We start from the raw sequence: 14155 nt of genomic DNA, 5'->3' as shown, positions 1-14155 counted from the left end.
TGTCGGAGGCGCACAACATGTTCCAGGGTTGGAAATACAAAAAACACTTCACAAAACATTTTAGTCCAATTTGCAGGCAGTGAAGGTGCTGTCGACGTTGGAACAGTCGATGTCGAACCTGAGGACACATCTACAGGTACGTAGCCTGTACTATCTGTAGCTATAATAAAAAGGCCTACAAAATTGCATGTTGCCAAGGGAAACTGGCAAAAAAAAAAGCAAAAATATTGCAAGAAACATGTTGTAATGTTTTATTTTTATCTACAAAATGACCATGCAGACAAATACAGTGAGACATCTTAACGTAATGTGCATAAATATTTGATACATACATATGTACAGTAACAAAGATGACTTTACTGCGGGGGCATTGTTGGGGTTGTTTTGACTTGTTCAACCTGCAGTAGCCTATGAAGGGACAAAGGTGATTTTTTTTTTTTTCCCGCATAATGAAAGACATAACGTGACGTCGTATCCGAATTGACCTGTGAGAGGCAGCGCGTCACGGCATATTCACACTGTGGAGAAAAAAAAATAAAGAAAAAGCTGACGAGGGACCTTAAAAATGGTCCGGATGATCTTTAAACTGGACGTGCATACAGTGACCACCAGGACCTGCATAACTGAGTATCTATCAAGTTATACAGGCAAGTACAAACCTTTTTGTAAGCGCGTCAAATACTTCTTGCTATTCATGGCATTCACAGAGATTCTCTGTACACAATTGGGCAGATGTATAAAGAGATGAAAACAAAGGTGAACTTTGAAGTGGGAAAGTTCGTCACTCCCTTTAAAGTCTTTCTTCACTGAACCTTCTTATCCTTGTCGGCCACCACTTCCGACAGGTCCTCGGGTTTGACAGCCTTCACCTGGGCCTCCATTTGGCTGACGCGTTGCTTCATGCGCATCTGGCTGGAGGTGAACTCGGCCATGAGCTGAGCGAACTTGGCCTGCATGGCATACAAATTGTCCTGCAGCCTGGTCAGCTTCTCTTCCAGGTCCTTGGGGTCGGCTCCGGCGTTGGCCACCGCCTCGTCGATCAGGTTGTCCTTCATCAGGATGGCCTTGCCCTTCTCCTCCAGGGCCTTCTTAGCGTCTGGGTACTCTGTGAGTGCCTCCATCAGGTCGTCCTTGGAGAGGGCGAAGAGGTCTGAGTACCCCACGCTTCGGATGTTGGCGGTTCTTCGGTTCCCAGCCTTGCTGCCCTTGATACCGAGGATGCTAATCTCTCCGAAGTATGCACCATCACTGAGGACCACGAACTGCGTGACGCCGTCGTCTGCTACCACCGCCAGCTTGCCCTCCTTGATGATGTACATCTCCCGGCCGATGTCACCTTTCTTGCAGATGTAGTCCCCGGGGCTGAAGACTTGAGGCTCCAGCTTGAGCACCAGCTCGATAAGGAGTCCCGCCTCGCAGTCCTGGAAGATGCGCACTTTCTTCAGCGTGTCAAGATGGACGTTGATGGCGATCTCGGCCTTGAGCTTGTCCGGCAGGTTCTTCAGAACCTCCTTCTCATCGCAGGTCTTCTTCTCCGTCCACAGGTAGTCGAACCACTTGATCACCCGTGCCTCCAGCTCTTTGGTGACCTTACGGAACTGCATGTACTGCTTAATGGAGTCGATCTTGGCCTGGAATTCAGCACGGGAGGCGTTCATGTTGGAGATCATGGCGCCAACATTACCGACAATACTGGCGAAGATGAGCACACCGGTGAGGAAATCAGCGATGACGAAGAGGTACTCCACATCTTTCACCGGCGGAGGTGTCTCCCCGATGGTGGTGAGGGTCAGCGTGGACCAGTAGAGGGAGTAGATGTACTTCCTGGCCAAGCGTCCATACTCCGGGTGACTGATATTAGGGTATACCCAAGTGTCTGAGCCGAACCCGATGGTCTTGGAAATGGCGAAGAAGATGCAGGCGTTCCAGTGGATGATGATCAGGATGTATAGCACGAGATTGCTGATGCGAAACATGTTGGGGAAGCTGGTCCTGGTCTCGGTCCTCTCGAAGAACTCGAATAGCCTGGAGATCTTGCAGAGGCGGTTGAAGCGGAACTCAGGGTTGTTGAATCCATATTTCAGGAAGAGCAAATCAGTGGGGATCATGGAAATCATGTCATATTTGAACTGCGACGTGGTCCTGTATTTGGCTCTCAGCTTCGTAGCATCCTTCACCAGCAGGCCTTGCTCCAGGTAGCCTGGGGAGCAGACACAAGGTTAAAGTTCGCTATCCTCCATTATTTGCTGATAAACTCACCTATTCACTGATTTTGTGTTCAGGCCAGCGCAATAACAGTATTGCTTTTGTGCAGTGCTAAGACTGCAATTTCCTGGGCCAAGTTCAATCCTTCATCCCGTATAGGTACCCTGCACATGGCTTTAGATGGCCAGTGCGTAAGGGGCCAGAGGCCAGAGTGTGAGACGTTTCACACCGGAGACTCTCAGGTGTTAAACGTCACACTCTGGTCTCTTCTAATATGTCAGAAACCAGCAAAAGCAGGGGGGGAACAGCTTAGGTGGCCAGTGTGGAGGATGGTAGCAGGAAACCGAGATTAGGCTGTGAAGTTTAACAGCCAAGACACACTGCCCACACTCCTTTGTTATTGAGATCAATTGCTGCTGACATCGCCACACAGTTAATTTTCTGACTGCACAAAGCCCCAAGAGCTAAGTGAATGCACACCACAGACTAACCGGCGAGTTTTGTCTGAAAGGCATAGGCGAATAAGTTCCGCCTGTAAAGCATCGACGGTTAACGGGGCTGCAAGGTGGACACCTGGCCAAGAAACTGACCTGTTCTTGACCTGACAAACGTGTCTGTGTAGTAGATGAAGTCTGCGGTGTAGTCCAAGAAGAGCCAAAGTTTAGTGAAGCGGTCCTGAAGTTCATTGAAGCAGGCCCTGGTAGACCAGGTGAAAACGTTTAGAGACTTAAATTTCACTTCAAATATTATACTAAAAAAAATAAAAATAATAATAATACCTGGTAACAATCATTATCAGATTGTAAAACACCGGGCCAGCGATGACCGTGAGCCACCGGTAGTACATGTCTAAAGCCGGGTCCATGATCCAAACCTCCTTTCTAGATTAAAAAATAAAAGAACTTTCATTGGGGTCTTGTCTCTTGTCGGAGAATGTAGGAATCCGACAGATGTTCCTGCAATGAAATCCGTCAGAGGTCTTTGGCAGAGTACTTACGGGGGCTCCTCTTTCTTTTTCTCATCTTTCTTCTCATCCTTTTTGTCATCCTTCTTCTCATCTTTTTTCTCATCCTGCTTCTCGTCTTTCTTCTCATCCTTCTTATCGTCCTTCTCATTTTTTTTAATCTCCTCTTTCTTGTCTTCCTTTTTGCTAAGGGTCACAAGCTTGGGCTTTTAATTCTCTTAATTGGGGCAAAAGGGGCGTCTAGGTCTATGAGGGACAACAAGAGGAATACCAGACAACAACAAGCGGGGAAGGTCTGGTGGTCGTGATAGGCTTGGTCTTGTTTTATTTTTTTTTATTTTTTTAATCTTCTCTTTTATCTCTTGCATTTTGCTAAGGCTCACGCGCCCTGGCTGCTAATCGGCGCAAAAGGGACAGTCTACGGTAGGTCTATGAGATATTACCAGGGGGATTACGGACTATAACAAGTGGGAAGGATCTGGTGGTGGTCCCCTCCAGCAAATCCAAACTAAACCCATGTAATGAAGAGATTCCTCTTGAAACTGAAGCTTTGGTTGGATGTAACACAACAAACCGCCAAGACAAGGGGAAAAAAAGACTACATTGGGAACGGAAAGTATGTCACTACCAGCTAGGCTGTCTGTCCAGAGTACTACCCAGCTTTCTACCAAGTCTACACACTTACTCGTCTGTGTTGTTGCAGTTATTCATGTTGTAGGTAGCTAGCGGGCAGTTACTTCCAAGACTTTGGAAATAAACAACACACTGCAGTCAAGCCCCTTGTTTCATGGCAGACTTTATTCAAATCAGCACCACTACTACTCACTTCTTTCTGTGCATTGTGCCGTTGCGGCCCATGGACAGGGTGTCGCTCTCGCGTCTGCAGACCTCTTTGAGCTCAGGGCCTCGGAAGCGCTCCAGGAAGGAGTCGTGCCTCGCCGGTACCTCAGGGTTCATCCTGTTGAAGGCCCAGTTGCGCAGCATGTAGAAGAAGTAAGAGAGCCTAGACATGGTCAGAGAGAGCGGAGACAACGACATGACACCCGTCTAGGCTAGTGATATAGGGAGTGGTAAATCACAAGGGAAAGTCACTAATATGGATGTTTACCTAGCCATTGCTCCTGGACCAGTAAAGAGAGTTCTGTTGGACTTAGACGACAGCGGCCTCTCGGAATTGTGACTGCAAGACACCGTCCGAAGAACTTGAGCCAGAAACTACCAACATCAAAGGTCATGATCAAAATGTTTTTCCACTCTCGGACTGTGCCTGTCTGTCACAGACCGTCACTTAGCTGTGACCCAAAACAGGTGACGTAGTCTACAGATCGCAACCTTCCAAGGAACATTTACAGGAACCTTCAACGGAACCTCTGCAAGTCAGGTCAACTTTGGGAGATTTCCTAGTTGCGTCACATTCTTAACCTTACAATTTTTTAGGACCCACAAAAAACACTGGGGTATAGATGTCTGGAGAACTTCGTAGAAACTACCAACAATTAAAATATTGCGGACTTTTACCAATTAAAACTATCTCCCATTTTAAGAGGTAGACTGTTTGGATGACCGGACAATGCAGTCTACAGAATCAAACTTTTGGAGGAACCTTGACAGGAAATGTCAGATGATCTTCAGAAAATCATGTCAAATGGGAACTGTACTTGGGATAGTTCCTGGTTGCGTCTCGTTTTTACCCTTAATTCACTATGCTAAGGTGGCTACATGTTATCATTCCTATAACATTTTCAAGGTCTGGATTTGTTAGATTTTGTTCGAATGAGTGAGTGTAAGGCCCAAACATACCGCACATGTGTGGGCCTTCTTAAAGACTTTAAAACATTTCAAGAGTCTTGGAATATACAAGAGGCCGCAAAAGCTAAACGTGTGGATGTGGTACGTATCCTCACATAAACAGGAAAGACGAGCACATTTGAAAGATGATTGATAGTCTGGACCCCTCAATGGGAACATGGCGACCCCTCAATGGGAACATGGCGAACCAACAAACCTGCTGTCTCCATTTTCGATGACAGCCAGCTCCTCGTCGGACGTGTGACTGGACAAGCGGCATCTGGTCGAATAGGAGATTTCGCTGTTGACCTTCGCCATGGTGTTGTGTCGGCCACTGCTGGCCTGAGAAGAAACAAACACAACATAAGAGGGGGACGTGACAAAGTTGTCATTTTTGTACTAAATTTCAGAAAAACACTGAACACTTCTTTTGGGACACATTCAATCTAATGCCTGCTTCAAATTTGAGCGCATTTATGCAAATTAGGCAAATCGTCGGATTCACCAAAATACGAGGACAAAATGGCTGCTTCAAATAAAAAAGGCCAACTTCCTGTTCAATTTAACTTTTTCGTGCGTCTTGTTATGAAAGCCATACAGTAGCTACCCAATTTCATGTTCGGGATAGTGAAACTGGTGTCGAGCAAATCTTTGTCTAACTTTCCGTGTACGCTACAGAGTGAGACATGACTGATTCAAGCCAAAACGGCTGACCTGTTTCATGCGTGGTTCCTTTAGACCTTTTTTTTTTTTTTTTTGTCGTCGTGTTACAACGGACACGTTCAATTTTCTGTCGATCGGTGAAACCGGTTTCAGGGCCTCTTTGTTTTTTTTTTTTTTTTTTTCTCTCTCTAACGTTCCAAGAATTTTCCACACGATTGTCGAGTTCTGAGGCCATGCACTGCCTGCCTTGCTTGGCGTAAGCTAAACAAAGCTTTGCAATTTCGCTTTGCCAATCTGTCAAGGGTACTGCTTCCTATTTGGGCTCATTTGGCAAATTCCTTTGTAGGGTTAGTCAAAATACGAGCTCGGGATTTTGCTGAACAAGGCTGCTTCAAACCAAAATAGCCAACGTCCTGTTATATTTTGGGCATGGGTCCAACTTGGTGTCTAGGGCTGATTATTATTTTTTTTTCTACTTTGTTGATTGAAACCAAAAAAGGCCAACTTCCTGATCAATTTCAGACCCACGGGTCCTTGAGACTTTTTTGTGCGTCCTGTTATGATTGACATGCCCCCCCCCCCTCCCCCCACCCAGTTTTGCATCGCTCGCTACAACTGGCGTTTGGGGCTGATCTTTTCAACGTTCCAGTGACTTTCGGAGAATTGTAATTGTACTTGTTTCCAAAATATACGGACCCGCGTGAACACTTTTTCCACTGTGTGACTGGGTAAATATATACAGCCGCTAAAAATACACCCTCCTTATGTCCTTACCACTAAACAGGATAAGGGCGCTCTCTGTGTGTGAACGGTCAGCCCTGCTTACGGGTCTGCGCTGGCCCTGCTGGCGGCATGGCTGTGTGGATATATCGCGGGCTTCAGTCCATTAGGCAGACTTTTTGGGGAACACATAGTTAAGGGCTGCTTTCTTCACTTCTGAGGAGGCGCAGTCTGGACCGTTTCTTGTAAAAAAAGACCTTCGTTAACTACTAATTGTGACCATTGCGGTAATTGCTCGACAATACAGAGAGTTGCAGAAATTAAAAAAAAAAAAAAATGTCCGATCATCGCAATCCAATACCAAAATGGCTGCTTCAAGCCAATATGGCACACTTCCTGTTCAATTTCAGGAATGCGTGCTCGATGGGTTACTTTTTCATGTGTCCGCTTATTAATTCGTGTCAGGGGCTGATTTTGTTCTTACTTTACAATTATTATTATTATTATTATTATTTATTGATTTTTCCTGAAGAACTAACTAAAACTATTGACTATATTATCTGTCTCCATGCTTTGTGCCACAGTTTGTGTTCAATTATTTGTTGCTTAAAGAGGAAGGAAACAAAAAATTGGGGGGCAAGAATGTTTTATGTCGTCGTCCCCCAGTCGTCTTAACACAGTACTCTGATTAATATTGCGTTTGTGGCATTAATTATGAATTATCACCCTCTGCTGTCGACCCGCGCTTGCATTGCAAACATAACACGACCAAACCTGGAAATCACGATATCGGGTTGTCCAGATTATCATGTAATCAACCCGTAGTTATGCTAGTTATCGCAGCATACACAGACTGTTGTGGATGACTTGTTGTTGACAGTAATTTTTATAGTTTGGTGACTTCTTTCTTGTAAAATGACAATTTCTTGTAATGTTACGATTACCCTCCTACTATCGCGACTTTTCTACTTGTAAAATTATGACTATTGTTGCATAATAACAACTATTAAGTACAAGATGTGAAGTCTTTATTGTAGTAGAATCACTCTTCGCTGTGGGTTAATGTGAAGGGCAATTTAGAGTCTTCAATCAACCTACCACGCATGTTTCTGGGATGTGGGAGGAAACCGGAGTGACCGGAGAAGGCCCACGCAGGCTTGGGGAGAACATGCAAACTCCACACGGGCGGGACCGGGATTTGAACGGTCCTCAGAACTGTGAGGTAGACGTGATAACCAGTCGCCCTCCGTGCTGCTAAAAAAGAAATGTTTAAAGATGATTTAATATATATATTCTTGATTGAGTTTGAATTGGTCAAAGTACGTCTCTGATTGTCAACATGTAATGTTTAGTGTTTTTATTGTTTTTATTTTTTGCTGTTGTCTTGCAAACATTTTTTGGGGGGCAGGGGGGCTGTCATCTTTGCAAATAGTTTGTCTCACTCGCTCATGTCTGTGGTTGTAACACGTGCAGGCACGTGTAGATTAGCGCTAATGCCAGGGAGTTAACCAGCACAGTTCACCCCCACCACATTAAACGACACTGACAGAAGTTTACCTTTAGCCAGCACGGCTAAATGTAAACTGGAAAGCATTACATCATCGCCCGTGTCAACAAAAGCTTGGTAAAATGTGATGATAGGATAATTATATTTTGACTCCATGCCTGTATTTGTCCGGTAAAAATGTTGGTGATATATTGTGTGAATGTAATCGGATTAAAAAGTTAACATTGGAACCCTTTTTTTTTCAAGCTTTTTACAGATAGTAGATATATGGAACCCTGTTCAAATGCCAGGTTATTGTGATATACAAACCCCAAATTCCAACAATGTTGGGTCGTTGTGTAAAACGTAAATAAAACAATATATCATGATTGGCAAATCCTTTTCAAACTATATTTAACATAATTTCTCGTGTATAATGCGCACCCCCAAAGTTGACTCAAAATCCTGGAAAACCCTTCTACCTATGTATAATGCATTTTTTTTTTTACAATGAATGATTTTGTTTCTACCCATATGATCAAAACATGAAGTATTATCTGTATTTTGTTAGTTTTTTCAAATAATTATTCTGAAGTTAAGCACTTTATTTGAACACATAATACTTTTTCTTTTTTTTAAACACGCTCTTATTTTGAGATTCACAGCCTTATTATTATTTTGTAAATGACAACACACAGTTGTGCTCATGTGTTTGATTACCCAGGCAGAATTTGTAAGATGTGTAGAATTATTTAAAGAAAACATGAAGGACCAGGCGAAACACATTTGACTTTATTTTAATGGGATTAAAATTAGACTGTCAAGCATTTCAGAAAAAAACATTATCGTTAAACAAAAGATAGCCATAAATAAATTAATGGTGGTTGTTGTTCAGTCATCAGTCGTATTTAATACATATATATTTCACAAATTCTGCCTGGGTATGTAAACTTATGAGCACAACTGTACATATATGCAGTACCACTGTCATATTAGAAATGTGGAATGTAGGCTACACCTTTTTCATAACCTCTAGGTGGCATACGAGAATGAAAGTGTACAACTTTTTCATAACCTCTAGGGGGCGGTGGCACATTGGAATGAAATTACAGCTTTTTCATAACCTCTAGATGGCGGCATACATTTATAAAATGTGATAGTCTTTTTCATTTTCCCCTCTAGCGATGTATAAGGCGCACTATTGACTTTTGGCAATTTTGGGGGTCAAAAAATGCACATTACACACGAGAAATTACGGAAATTAAAAACACTTCTACAAAGAAAAAATATTTAAGGTTTTTTTTTTACAAACAGTCACTCATCATGAATTTGATACCTGCAACACATTCCAAAAAAGCTGGGAAAAGGACATGTTTCCCACTGTGTTACATCCCCTTTCCTTTTACTGTAACTACTCAATAAAGCGTTAGCGAACCGAGGACGCTAAATTAAAGCTTTGTAGGTGGAATTCTTTTGCATTTTTTTCAACTTCTACAGTCCGGGGTCTCTTTTGTTGTATTTTGCACCTTATTATGCGCTTTCACACATCTTCAATGGCAGACAGGTCTGGAGTGCTGGCAGGCCAGTCTAGTATTTGCACGCTTTTACTACGAAGCCACGCTGTTGTAACACTTGCAGAATGTGGCTTGCTCAAATAAGCAGGGACAACCCTGAAAAAGACATTGCTTGGATGGCAGCATATTTTGCTCCAAAACCTGTATATACCTTTCAGCATTAGTGGTGCCTTTGCATGTGTACAAGTTAGCCATGCCACGAGCACTAACACACCCCCATACCATCACAGATGCTGGCTTTTGAACTTCGTGCTGATAACAATCTGGAGGGTCCTTTTCCTCTTTGGCCCAGAGGACACAACGCCCATGAGTTCCCAAAGTAACTAGTAAGTAACTAACTTGCATTTGAAGATGTAGCGACGAACTGTGTTAACTGAAAATGGTTTTCTTAAGTGTTCCTCAGCCCACGTGGCAATATCCTTTATACGATGATGAACGGTTTTTAATGTAATGCCGCCTGAGGGATCGAAGGTCACGGATGTTCCGCTCACATGCAGAAATTTCTCCCCATTCTCTGAACCTTTTGATGATATTATGGACCGTAGATGATGAAATCTCGAAATTCCTTGCAACTGTACATCAGGAAACATTGTTCTTAAATTGTTGGACGATTTGCTCACGCACATGTTCACAAAGCGGTGAACCTCACCCAATCCTTGCTTGTGAACTGAGCCTTTTGCGGTTGCTCCTTTTATAACCAAACAGGTGACATTCACCTGTTTCCAATTAACAGGTACACCTGTGGAATGTTCCAAACAGTTATTTATTTTTGGAGCATTCCTTCACTTTCTCAGCCTTTTGTTGCCTGTTTCAGCTTTTTTGGAATGTGTTGCAGGGATCAAATTCAAAATGAGGGAATAGTTCCCCAAAAAACTACACTGTTCCTCACTTTGAAGATGAAATATCTTGTCTTTGTAGTGTATTCAAATGAATATAGGTTGAAAAGGATTTGAAAATCATTGTGGTCTGTTTTTATTTACATTTTACATTTTAACATCCCAAGTTCATTGGGGGTCTGTAAAAAAAAAGAAAAAAAGAAAAAATGAGACCAAGATAAACAATTTCAACCAACAGTTCAACCTTAGTTTCATGGCTTCATATCTCATTGTCCCACGTGCGAGGGAGCTTTGGTCATGGGCCACTGAAACCAAAGTGAAACTTTTTTTGTTGTTGCCATAATTCCAAAAGCTACGTTTGGTACAAATAAAACACTGCTCATCATCAAACGAACACCATGCCTACAGTGAAGCATGGCGGTTGTAGCATCGGGCTTTGTGGCTATTTTTCTGCAGCTAGAACTGGGGCCTTAGACAAGGTGGAGGGAATTATGAACAAATAGCAGTCAGTGTTAGCGCAAAGTCTTCAGGCTTTGGCTAAAAAGCATCAAGAAATGTTAGGAAAAGCCTCCTAGCCTCCTCGAACAGCTGAACTTTATTTGGGGTTCGTGAGAGCCACTTTAAATTGCGGCAGGTGAGCATTGACTCCCATTTAACATGATTTTGAACGTGGTTGGTTAATTCTGAACACAGCCACCGCATTCTGATTCTGATCATCAGTCATCACATTATCAGAGGGTGCGCACACTTTTGCAACCGCATTATCCCAGTTGTTTAAAATTGAAACAATAAAACGACTTAACGGTCACAACGGTGATGATTGATTTGTCTCAGTGGAATTTTGTTTTAATTTGACAAAAACCTGGAATTTGAACAGGGGTGTGTAGACTTGTTATATTCACTTTGTAAAACACAGGTGGCAAAAGTACAAACAGACACTTTTGGGATTGTAATGAGAAGAAGGGAGAAAAAAAAAAAAAACAAAAAAAAAAAACGGGGCATGTCGCATGCTGTTATTTAAGGGCTAGCTAACGTTTCAAAGTACCGCAACCTGAAAAATCTACTCAAGTACTTTGATGAAGTATTTGTACTTTGTGACTTCCCACCATTGAATGTGTACAGTAACTAAACACCCTGAAGTGCAGAATTACTATTAGCATTATGGTTGACAGAATGATCTGTTAATATAATAAGGCTCTTATTTGGTTTGCGGGAGATTAGCAGCAGTGCGGTGTAAAGACCCGCTAAGAGGCTTGAGGCTTTCTATTTATCGGGACAACCTCAACTCGGCCAGGAACAAGACAATATGGCCCACGAAATGATATGAAATGCTCGTTTAAAAGCTTTATAGGGCTGTATAAAACAAAATTAAAAAAAATGCTGATTTGTATGAACTCCCTCTGCTGTTGTCTAAAATATAAAGCCAAGACTAGACTAATGAGATTTTGCCATAAAATGTACATTTCTTTGTGAAACTCCGTGAGTAATTCGTTTTTATAATCTATAGATATGATTAAAATGCAATGTGTCATGTAAAATTGAAATACTGCATTATAAATATTATTAGAATAGTATTGTGTGCATGGTATTTAAAGAGCAACTTCGCTACTACACACTAAAAACATAAGACCTTTTCTCAAAATGAAGAAGAGATTTTAAAATGATTTCCATCATGATATTTTTAAATTTAGTTTTTTGTTTTTTTTAATGGATGAACATGCACAGTATTTAATGGAATGCTGAACTAGTGCGGTGAACAAATACATTTAAAAAGATAGTTTTAAGGTCTCTTATGAATGATATTTTAGGTATTTTGAGAGTTTCTTTAGTCACAGTATTTAAAAATCAATTTAAGTATTTTCTGTTGACATGCCAGTTGAGTGAATATTACAAATACAATAAAAAAACTAAATTTAAGAGTAGTCAATGTATTTTTGTTCCTTTTTTTTTTACTGATATATTTTTATGTTGTTGTTTTGAATGTACCGATTAACAGAGTAGCTTTGCTAATAATGCATAATGAATTAATCCAGTAAACAAAAGATTTTATTTGTAAAAAAAAATGCACAAAATGGACAAACGTTTAATGTATTCGTTGAACAATTATTTAAAAATGTGTTTTATTTTATTTTTATGTACTGATGGGCACAATATTGAAAGAGTGCATTTGCTAATGTTTGAAAAGAAAATCAATAAAAATAAAAATCTTGTTTTTTTTTTTCCTATATAATTATATATTTTTAATGTATTTTAAATGTTTTTATGTACTGGCATCCACTCTAACAAAAGAGTACCTTTGTTAATATTGTTGTAAACGATATAGTTTGTAAAAATAATAATAATAATAATAATCATAATAAACTTTCTTAAATATAATAATATTAAGTAATGTTTTAATAATTCTTTATTCAAAATGGAGTTAGATTTAATGTTGTTTTCAATGTACCAATTTAAAGAGTTGCTTTGCCAACATTGTTGACACAGTAGACCAGTCAACAATACATTTTATTTTGTAAGAGAAAAAAAAAAAGCCACTTAAACTTGTGAATATTTAATGTAATTTTATCATCATTATTTTTGTCTTCATTTTGGGGGGGGGGGGGGGGTTATTTATTTACTGATGTCCACTGTATTTAAAAACTACAATTTATTTGGGAGAAAAATTTAAAAATATATTTTAAAAATTACTCATATTTGTGAGAATGACTTATCTATATATATCTATACATTTATATATATATATATATATATATATATATATATATATGTGTGTGGCACCTACCTGGTCACGCGTGTAAGTCCACCACGCAAGAAGAGACTTCTCCGGGACCACCACCGCACGCATCCATCTTTCTTCGGACCACCCCCTTCACCTCACATGTACGGCAAATATTAGAGCAAGAAATATTTCCCCATGGCTCGCTCCTCCGACTACGAGCGTCCGCGCCGTCTGGACACGGTCGCTGCCGGACGAGGGACTGAGCAGCATGAGGATGAGGATGAAGGGAAGAGAGGCTCAGCCGGCAGATCCCAGATCAGCCGAAAAGAGGGGAGGAGTCCTCCATCCAGCGTATGAGATGATTAGGACCATGCTGAAAAACAAAAAAACAAAAGGTAAAGTGAATTCAAGGATTTGTTTCTAATTAAATGTCATGTAAGAAGATGTTTGCTGAAAACGTGCAAAGACTGACAGACAACGCTGTGCCAAAACTCCCGTCGCCAAGATTCTCCAGCAAAAACATCCCGGACCAGAAAGTGAGCTTCCAAAAAGTGATAAAAGATTCCGAAGGTGTACGTAAGTCGCGCGTTAACTTGGATGCCAGTGCATCCGCGTGTGAGCATAAGTCAAAGTTATTTGATCATTTTGCAGGGAATATTGCTAGATTTGACAAATGTTTGGACTTTTGCACTTATGCCTTTTTTCTCGGGAAGGTACGACTTCATGCTTCTAAAATTATAACTTTTTTTTTTCCTGCTGGAATTCCGATTTATTTATTTTTTTCTCACAATATTTTTCTTTTTATTCCCATAGTTGATTAGTTTTTTTCACGTTACATTATTCTCATTAAATGGCTTTGAATACTTTTATTACGGCATTACAATTTTAGTTTCACGATAATAGTTTCAACTTTTGCCTTTTTCTTGAAATGTTACGATTTTATTCTCCTAATTTAAAAGTTTTTCTCCTGGTAGAATTAATGTTGATGTCGTGCTATTCTCATTACTTTTTCTCATAATCTTTTCAACAGGTCTCACAAAATGTTTATAATTGTTTAACTTTTTCCTGTAACATTACAATTTTAGTCTCTTGTATGCAAATCCTAAATTTAAAATGTCTGTCTTCTCGTAGAATTAAGAATTGAATCTCGTAGTCTTTAGCGTTTTATTCTCATAGAATCCGATTTTTTTCTTGTAGTCT

At 40.7% G+C, this 14155-nt stretch overlaps 1 protein-coding gene across 3 annotated transcripts; it reads right to left on the bottom strand.

Annotated features, from left to right (window-relative positions):
• Positions 1–256: 256 nt before the first annotated feature.
• LOC133406179 (cyclic nucleotide-gated channel cone photoreceptor subunit alpha-like) lies at positions 257–13198 on the bottom strand. 3 transcript variants are annotated; one of them, XM_061683583.1, is made up of 9 exons: positions 13019–13198; positions 5175–5299; positions 4278–4384; positions 3996–4172; positions 3855–3914; positions 3203–3355; positions 2985–3086; positions 2796–2902; positions 257–2200 (listed from the first exon to the last, which is right to left on the bottom strand). In XM_061683583.1, exons 2-9 carry the CDS (start codon positions 5235–5237, stop codon positions 804–806), a joined length of 2166 nt encoding a protein of 721 aa, XP_061539567.1. In that variant the 5' UTR covers positions 5238–5299; positions 13019–13198; the 3' UTR covers positions 257–803. The 3 variants fall into 3 exon arrangements, with proteins under 3 accessions (XP_061539567.1, XP_061539565.1, XP_061539566.1); XM_061683581.1 differs by having other exon boundaries at positions 4278–4349; XM_061683582.1 differs by having other exon boundaries at positions 3996–4127; positions 4278–4349.
• Between the last annotated feature and the right edge of the window lie 957 nt (positions 13199–14155).

The sequence above is a fragment of the Phycodurus eques genome, chromosome 8 (genome assembly GCF_024500275.1).
Source record: "Phycodurus eques isolate BA_2022a chromosome 8, UOR_Pequ_1.1, whole genome shotgun sequence".
NCBI classification, from domain to species: Eukaryota; Metazoa; Chordata; class Actinopteri; order Syngnathiformes; family Syngnathidae; genus Phycodurus; species Phycodurus eques.
The sequence above is the reverse complement of the archived record's forward strand: the minus strand, read 5'-3'. Positions and strand labels throughout refer to the sequence as shown.

Bases quoted from the DNA above. Each gene is read 5' to 3' on its own strand.
- LOC133406179 (XM_061683581.1), bottom strand. From the start codon at position 13,081: ATGCGTGCGGTGGTGGTCCCGGAGAAGTCTCTTCTTGCGTGGTGGACT. The intron at 4,350-5,174 runs GTTTGTTGGTTC...GGTGTCTTGCAG, and splicing joins ATCGAAAATGGAGACAGCAG to TCACAATTCCGAGAGGCCGC. The intron at 4,173-4,277 runs GTAAACATCCAT...GACCATGTCTAG, and splicing joins GGTCCAGGAGCAATGGCTAG to GCTCTCTTACTTCTTCTACA.